General features: G+C 36.3%; 1 protein-coding gene across 2 annotated transcripts; it reads left to right on the top strand.

Annotated features, from left to right (window-relative positions):
• The first annotated feature begins 6,523 nt into the window (after positions 1-6,523).
• On the top strand, positions 6,524-8,691 carry LOC107778891 (WEB family protein At2g17940-like). 2 transcript variants are annotated; one of them, XM_016599219.2, is made up of 2 exons: positions 6,524-6,954; positions 7,902-8,691. In XM_016599219.2, the coding sequence occupies exons 1-2, from the start codon at positions 6,814-6,816 to the stop codon at positions 8,388-8,390; spliced, it is 630 nt and encodes a 209-aa protein (XP_016454705.1). In that variant the 5' UTR covers positions 6,524-6,813; the 3' UTR covers positions 8,391-8,691. The 2 variants fall into 2 exon arrangements, with proteins under 2 accessions (XP_016454705.1, XP_016454704.1); XM_016599218.2 differs by having other exon boundaries at positions 6,533-6,954; positions 7,896-8,687.
• The last annotated feature ends 869 nt before the right edge of the window (positions 8,692-9,560 follow it).

The following is a 9,560-nucleotide window of genomic DNA, read 5'->3' on the forward strand; positions in this document are numbered from 1 at the left end:
CTCAAAACAACCGATCAGGTCATTATATTTTCACTCACCTATTGGGCGATTTTGGAGCTCTTGAGAGAGGAATTTCACCTATCATCTTGAGGTAAGTTTATCCTACCTATTTGTAGTTTAATACTTGAGTCTTGGGTAGATTAACACACAAAGATTAAGGTAAAATCATGCGGTTAGAGCAAAACCTAGGGTTTTGATAAAAGTTAGATTTAACCACGAAATTTGTTATGAAATGCATTAGAAATCATATAATATTGATCCTTAGGTTATAAAGAACAACTTTCTTAAAGAAATTTCGGAATCCGGGCATGTGGGCCCGGGGTCGAATTTTAGGAAACTTGTGTTTAAGGTTGGGAAATTGCCTTAATAGTTAGAATGCGATCTTGTGAGCTTGTATTGACTAGTTCCTACCTCGTTTAACTAGTTTTGGATCGTTCGGCTCAAAATTGAGAGTTTGAGCTCGTTCTTGGTATTGGAAGTATACTTCGGAGCGAGGTAAATCTCCTTTCTAACCTTATAAGAGGGAATTATCCCCATAGGTGTAATAATTAAATAATTTGCCACTAAATGCAGGGGCTATGTACGCACTAGGTGACGAGAGTCCGTGCGTAGCTACTATTATGTTAATTGTCCAGGTAGTTTAGGACCCGTATCAAGCCATATTTGTGAATGTTTATATATTTTCTTGCTAATGTGATCACTTAGGATACGTTAGAGAATTGGAATTGAACATAAGTGAACGTATGTACTTGTTGAATTTTGAATTTTTTTGAATATAAATGCGCCTTCATGTGTTTTCCTGATGATAATTGATATTTGTGGATCGGGTCGATCGCCTCGGTAGAAATAGATGCATCTATGGTTCGCGTCATTCGACCCTCTAGCAATGCACAGTTTCTTTTCTGTTGGATCGGGCCGTCGACCTCGGCATAATGTGCGCATGATATCTATGTGAAATCTTATTCATGACTTGTTTTGTTAAATGTTTTGAAATGTAAATGGTTAACTGTGATATTATTAAGGACATGACTTATTACTTCTTGCTACAAGCTGCTAATTACTTGTGACTTCCATGCTTAGCATAACACTTTATTATATTATTTGACCCTAATAAGTATCAAGTCGACCTCTCGTCTCTACTTCTTCGAGATTAGACGAGATACTTACTGGGTACATATTGTTTATGTACTCATACGCTTTTGTACTTAATTGTACAGGATCTGAGGCATGTACATCTGGCTATCAGTCTGGTGCGCATCCCTGATCATAGTCCGAGACCTCCACGGTGAGCTGCTCCCTTTCTGTGCCGTTTTGTAGCTTGATGGAGTCTCTCTTTTATTTTTGGCTGTCTATTCTATTTTGGATAGTAGCATATATTTATTCTTTTGTATATTCTACTAGTTGCCCACAACTTGTGACACCAGATCTTGACACACACATTAGTAGACTATTCTTTTGGGAACTGCACAATTATTTTGGGTACATTACTGATTATCACTTGTTTTAACTTCAAGTTTAGAAATTGCAGTACTTATTTTGGTAAAGTAAAATGAACACTTATCTTTATTTCCGCGTTGGCTTGACTGACATTGGTGTTGGGAGCCATCATGACCTATAATGGAAATGGGTCGAGACAATTTATTATAAATCAAAATTATTTTAAATATTATTTTCTATAGCTACCTTTTATATTTTATAGCAAAATAAATGTTTATGGTATATACTACCATTGAGGCATGAAATAAGGCATGAAATACGCTATTTATGTTTTTCCTCTCTCTTGGACAGGTGGACATACCTATTTTTAAGGTGATTGCCGTTATTGTATTCATGAATACATGGAGTGAATACATGTGCATACAGTTGGACTATCCTGGTTTTAGGCGCTTTTTATTGTTGTATTCATGAATACAGTAGTGCGAATACATGTGAATACATGCGCGTACAGTCTGGACTGCCCATGATTTTAGATGCCTTTTACTGTTGTATTCATGAATACATGACGCGAATACATGCGCGTACAATTGGACTGCCCTGGTTTTAGGCGCTTTTTAGTGTTGTATTTATGAATACATGGCGTGAATACATGCGCGTACAGCTGGATTGCCCTGATTTTAGGCGCTTTTTGCTGCTGTATTCATGAATATAGCAGCGCGAATACAGCGAATACACTACCGTAGCAATTGAGTAGTAGCTATAGAAAGTAATTGTGTATATAATAGCTATAAGAATTAATAGTCACTAAACAATAGTGATTTCTGAAAATTTCTCAGAAAAAGGTATTGGGCCATAATTTTTTGGTCTGAATTGTAGTTCCTAATACCTTGTCTGTTGGATTGGACAGGGAACACCCATTACAAAAAAGAAATTTACCACATGGCTCTACAGTTAATTAATGCTTGAGATCTTTACACAAATAGCCTATCGGATTGACGGTCTACTTTTGTTTAGTCTGTATACATAGATTATATATTAGTATAAATAGTTATACATATATTATACTATATGAATTACATCTATTATATATTTACCAATTATTTTTAATTTAAATAATTGGGTGAACGATTATTTATGTTAATTCTTCTTAATGTAAATGTTTCGGTAATTTTGAAGCCCAAAAGCTTACTACTTTGGAAAGGCAACATACTCCAGTCACTCACTTTACAAGATACTGCTGAAATCAATATATACGGGTTAACAGTAGTAAAATTGTTAAAAGATTCAATTTGATATTTATTTAGTGTTTAGAAAACTATTTTCTTTATTTGTGCTTACATTATTTTCTGAAAATCACGAGTCTTTGGAAAACATTTATTTCGTTCTTTTCTGAAAAACTTACATTTGAATAGTTTACTTATTAACAACATAATGGTAAAGATTCATATAGTCGACCTAGCTAGTTTGGTGTCATGATCCGGATTTTCCACCCTCGGGGATCGTGATGTCACCTACTCGTAGAACTAGGCAAGCCACGAAATATAGAAATTCTAACTCTTTCATTTTAATCCTTTTAATAACTTGAATCAATAGGTAATCAACAATTTAAAGATTAACGATAAAAGAATAAGCGGAAGACTTAAACGGATAAAAGTGATCAAAATCAGTACTACAGTGCCAATATACTCCTCTACCCGAAATCTGGTGTCACAATATTCACGGACTGTCTATGAGTATTACGTACAAATGTCTGAAAAAGGAAATACAGTCTGTCACGAAAAACAAGTGAAAACAGAACATATAAATGGATATAAAAGAACGCCGGGCTTGCGGACGCCTGCAGGACTACCTCGGGATCTCTGGATGGACTGAAGGCTGGCTCCCCAAGTGCTACTATCAACGCTGCTCCGATATCTGCATAGAGTGCAGAGTGTAGCATCAGCACAACCGACCCCATGTCCTGGTAAGTGCCTGGCCTAACTCCGGCGAGGTAGTGACGAGGCTAGGACAAGACTCCAGATAAACCTGTGCAGTTATATATATATATATATATATACAGCGAAAAATAAACAATTTAAATGGGAGGGGGTACATACTACGGGGAAAATATCAAGTCCAGCAAAAACTAAAGAGAAATATGAGAGAACAACTCAAAATCTAAAACAAACAATAATAACATTGTTGCGACGCGCAACCCGATCCCTATCATGTAACACTGTTGCAGAGTGCAACCCGATCTAATATAACATTATTGCGGCGTGCAACCCGATCCAATATAATATTATTGCGGCGTGCAATCCGATCGATATATTTAGTATTATTGCGGCGTGCAACCCGATCGATATATTTAATATTGTTGCGGCGTGTAACCCGATCCATATATTTAATATTGTTTTAGCAACAACCACACCAAGAGTCCCGGCAAGGGATCAACAACAAACTACACTATCCCGGCAAGGGATTCAACGGTAAAAATAAATACGTCCCGGCAAGGGAGAAACAACTATAACCAATCTCAACCCAACTTCTAATCATCTCAGCTAACACCAATACTCAATCATAAGTAAATTCCCACGAAATCAAACTAAATCCTTGCTCAATATCGAGAGTTATCAATTAAATCATCCATAATATCATTTAAGAACACAACAAACTCCAATTTAAGACTCACGGTCATGCTCGATACCAATGTATAGATACACGTCACCATGCCTATACGTCGTACTCGACAAGAAGCAAATAGCAAATAGGACACAACTCCTAATCCCTCAAGCTAAGGTTAGACTGAACACTTACCTCGAACTTCCACGACCAACTCAAGCCTCAAACACAGCCTTTCCTTTTGAATTCGGCTCCAAATCAATTGTATCTATACATAATCGACTTCATAACATCAATAAACGCTAAACAATCCAATTTCAATGCTTAATTATAGCTTTCTAATCATTCTTCCTAAAAAGTTAAAAATTGACCCCATGCCCGCTTGGTCAAAACACGAGGTTCGGACCAAAACTCGATCACCCATTCACCCACGAGCCCGAATATATAATTTATTTTCAAATCCGATCCCAAAACAAGGTCAAATTTCCAAATAATCAAAAAGCCCCAACTCTACCCAAATCCCTAATTTTCTACCCTTAATCACATTAGGCCAAGAAATCTAGTGGGTGTTGATAAAAATGGAAGAAAACAAGTCAAAGATTACTTACCCAAGAGGTTATGGTGAATAAGTGCTTCAAAAATCGCCCAAGAGGTGTGGAGAAGATGAAGTTTATGAAAAATTGTGGAAATCTCGTAATATGTTCTGTTTTTGAAACTTAAAATAACTGGGCGAAAATGGTCTTCGCGTTCGCGACAGGTTCATCGCGTTCGCGATGAGTCAGGCCTGAGAGACCTTCGCGTTCGCATAAGTGGGTTCGCGTTCGCGGAGAAGAAACTTCTCGAGCCTTCGCGTTTGCGTCCAGGTGGTCGCATTCGCGTAGGGTACAGTACCCCTCCCCTGCCCAAGCTATAAGCTTTCGCGTTTGCGATACCAGGCTCGCGTTCGCGAAGGGAAGACCCCCCAATGCTTCGCGTTCACGACCTAGGTTAAGCGTTCGCGTAGAAGGAATTTTCCTTCAGCACAAATAACACATCGCGTTCGCGTGGGTCCTCCTGCGAACGCGAAGAAGAAAGTATCAGCACAACAGGAACTAGAAAAACATGCAACTTTTGAGTTCCAAAAACCTTCCAAAACCCATCCGAAACACACCCGAGCCCTCGGGGCTCAAAACCAAACATACGTACTAACTCAATAACATCATACGAACTTATCCATGCGATCAAATCGCCAAAATAACCTCAATAACAACGAATTAAGCCTCACAATCAATGAAATATTTCAAAACTTTTTAAAGCATCAAACTTTGCATTTACGGTCCGAATCACGTCAAACGGATTCCGTTTCTTACCAAAATTCACAGAGTTATCTTAAACCACATATAAGACCTGTACCGAGTGCCGGAACCAAAATACAGGCCCGATACCACCATGTTCTAATCAAAATTCATTTCAAAATCCTTTAAACAATTTCAGGAAATAATTTTCTTTAAAAATTCATTTCTCGGGCTTGGGACTTCGGAATTCGATTCCAGGCATACGTCCAAGTCCCATAATTTCCTACGAACTCTCCGGGACCGTCAAATCACGGGTCTGGATCCGTTTACACAAAACGTTGACCAAAGTCAAATTAATTCATTTTACAGTCAAAACTTATCATTTTTCATAGATTTTCACATTTAGACTTTCCGACTACGCGCCCGGACTGCGCACGCAAATCGAGGTGATGCTAAATGAGGTTTTCAAGGCATCAGAATACAGAATTCAATTTAAACTGTTCTGAATAACTGTTCTGATTTCACTATATTTACATGTAATTAGCATTTTTATATAAAAATATTTAGATACAATAATTCGATGCTACTTAAAAATTTTAAATATTAATTTGGAAGACGAAGTGAATTCTTATAATCTTCCGAACATCAAACACAAACCAGTATATAAAAATTATTTTGTGGCAATAACTTAAAATTCTGTATACGCCAGAGGCCGATCCAGGAGTTGAGGCTTATGGGTTCCCGCCGTAATTTTAGATTAATATGCAATAATAACTGGGTTCACAGTTAAATATTTACAAATATTTAAGTGCATTTTTTAATATAAATACAGGGTCTATGCAAAAGTTACTGGATTTCCGAGAACCCGTATTGTATACTCTAGGTTCGCCCCTGGTATACGCCACTTACTAGATGAGTTGGCAAACTTTTCACTCGGCAACCAAGGAGTCGCTACAATATATATATATATATATATATATATATATATATATATATATATATATATATTAAGTAATATATTAAATGTTTAATTAGTAGGCATTTGGAATGGGATGGAGCAACTACCAAGCAGAAAATATCAGCATCAATTAACAAAGTGATGATAAATTCTAGTGAAGTGAACGCCAAGTCATGAATTGCCCCAACCCCTCTTATCTTCTCAAATGATTTTTTTAACGTTCTTTTTAGGTACTCCCCGAAATAATTATACTACCAATTACTTAATCATAACAAACATGGTCCCTTCTTAGTGCTTCCTTTCATATATAAATTGAATCCAAACATCAAACCATTAAACGACAAGACCAGATTTCCTCATCAACTTGATATTATTGAAACATCCTCTAGCTAGATACTGATCATATTTACTCTATAATAGAGAAAAGAAGCTAAGTCTTCTTTCTACATTTTGCACATTGTAATGACCACGAAGAAACGACACATCTCAACTACAGATATATAAGAGCCAAACTGCTAAAAGTATTGATTTTCGACAAGAAAGATGGAAAAAGAAGGAGAATTAATGGTGCGGGGACGTGTAGAGATCGACACGAGGCAGCCTTTTCGATCTGTGAAGGAGGCAGTCATGTTATTCGGAGAAAAGTTTTTGGCTGAAGAAATTTATGCCAAACAGCTTAAAGAGGTTCTTTTCTTCTCCTTTTAGTTTCCTGTCTTTCCTCTCTTTTTTTCTCTGGTTATGGAGCTTTGAGCAAACGCTTTCATGCATGACTTGCACGTATTATCAGGGGCAGAGATACAATAGAAGTTACGGGTACGATAAAACCTAGTAGCTTTGGTTCAAATTATGTTTATGTACTAAGTAATTCCCGTAACATGTATAAACAATCATAAAGTATGACTACGTCTTTGTCTCCTAAATTCACTTATTCAAGGTCATAAACAGAAGGCAGTTTTATCGTTGTTCCTAGGTATCTAGGCACATTTCCGTTCCGCATAATTTCCATCATGAAAAGACTATCCTGATTTTCGAACGAACCAAGGAAGAGTCGCGGCATGAAAAAACTTACCTATTAGACTAAGTGCTAAATGATTTTAGAGTTAATATTGTATGGATGGAACTTAAACGAGTGACATATGAAGATTCATATATATAGCCAACCCCAACTTGGTAAGGATTTAGGCATAGTTCTTGTACAAAGAATACTACAAAAGGCAACATTGATCTACATAGAAGAAAACAACTTAACATTCGCTTTTTTTTTTTCCGGGGTTTCTCACCCGGTATCCGTTACCTGCATTGGAGCCCGACTATGTTGAATTTGCGCCGTGTAAGGCCCATTTAAGGGGAAGTGTTCCCTAATAATTTTTTTTCCATACCTAGGGCTCGAACGCGAGACCTCTCTGGTTATGGGTGGAGGGATCCTATGCATCCTACCACAACCGTAGGTAACATTTGCTAATGAAATTGAAAGAAAGGCTAGTTAAATAGGAGGGAACAATTGTTTAGACCCTCAACTCTATTAATCTAGCATATGAATACTTCAGGCCATATAATTTTTAGAATATCTATTACAATTGAGCTGTTTTAGCTGTGCGCTTAATTAATTATTTCATCTCTATTAGGTACAGACCAAGCCAAGTGCTGGACAGAACCAGCCTAAAACAGATTCACCAGTGACAATTGAGCTTGAAAAGACAAAGCAAAACCTCCAAAAATCAAAAGAAGAAGGAACTTTTATGGCACATTGTCTTCAATCTCTAAAAGAAGAGTTAGAACTGACAAAAAGAGAAATACAACAGTTAAAGACAAGAGAACTGAAGCAGAAAGTACCTTTAGGCGCGGATCCTGAGATTGAAGAGCTCAAATTCATTGAGAATTCATCATCATCCAAAGTTGAATTAAGAACACAATTTCAAGAGTATGATAATGAGATTGAATTTCAGAAAAAAAGGTCTGTTAAATTTGCTAGTACCCCTTTACTTACTAAGATCATTAATGTGGAGACTAAGACTAGCCCTTCACAACTTAAGAAAAAAATGAAGAAGAAAACTTTAATTCCTTTTTTTGGTGGATTGTTTTCCAAGAAGAAAGGAAATCAAGTAAACCAATATTCATGAAATCCTATTTTAAGTTTGAAATTTTGTGACCCTTTTGAATAAGGAGAATGGTAGAGGTCTCAAAAAGATTTTACCATTGCATTTGGCTGTTAATTAAATAAGTTTTCTTCTTGTTAGAGAATCTTTATTGGTTTATTTCTATAATCTAGAAAGAGAGTGCCTGTAATTAGTTCAATATTTTAGATATGCAAAATATAGTACACATGGACGATGTGTATATATATTGATTGGGATTATCAGCATTGTTGTTCATTATTGAAAAATCTACTATTACTAATGCAGAATAGCTTATTTCTTACAGTTTCACTTGGTTTCTATATGGCAAAAATTCCTTTTTGTCCCCCTCCATTGTGGAAATGACACTAGGTAGCCACTTTTAAGTATACTGTGTAAAATATATCCATAGTTTATAATATATTTAAAAATTAGCCAATTTCGCTCAAACTTTAGGACACAACGTCCTAGAGTTTTAACCTCAAAATTCAAACTTCAGGACATCGTGTCCTAAAGTTTGAATATTGTGTCCAGAAGTTTCAATCTTATGTTCTGAATTTTAAATTAGTAGTTCAGAAATTCAAGACACTTAGTCCTGAATTTCAAATTAGAAGCTCAAGACACTAAGTCCTGAATTGAATTTCCAAATTCAGGATACTTAGTCCTTAAGTTTGGGTGAATTGGCTAATTTTTAAATACATTGTAAATTGTGAATATGTTTTAAATAGCGCACTTAAAATGGCTATTGCTGCACTTTGCCCCCTTTTGTCCTTCTGATAATGGCACAAACTTATTGAAACGTCCCCTTTTATATGGCTTATTTTGATATTTCCACTATCCGTGGAGCTGAATCCGAGCATTTCTGCGATGTCAATTTCTAGGTCTGGACCAGACCATGAGGCATCCGTCAGCTATTTAGATAATAAAAAATAAATCCTCAGACGAAACATGATAATAGAATACAAACTATGTACTAGTTTAATGAGAAAGATTGGCGCCAATGAGACAACTATCACACACCCTTATCGGTTAAAACTAACCACCAAGTGTTTGCACCAACCCAACCCAAAGATTTTATGACACATTTGTACTGTATACAAAGTAAAAGTATAATCAATTAATACACATTCTCGCATTAATTTATCACTGAACCATGGTGAGTTAGCATATTTGATG

The sequence above is a fragment of the Nicotiana tabacum genome, chromosome 21 (genome assembly GCF_000715075.1).
Source record: "Nicotiana tabacum cultivar K326 chromosome 21, ASM71507v2, whole genome shotgun sequence".
Taxonomy (NCBI): Eukaryota; Viridiplantae; Streptophyta; class Magnoliopsida; order Solanales; family Solanaceae; genus Nicotiana; species Nicotiana tabacum.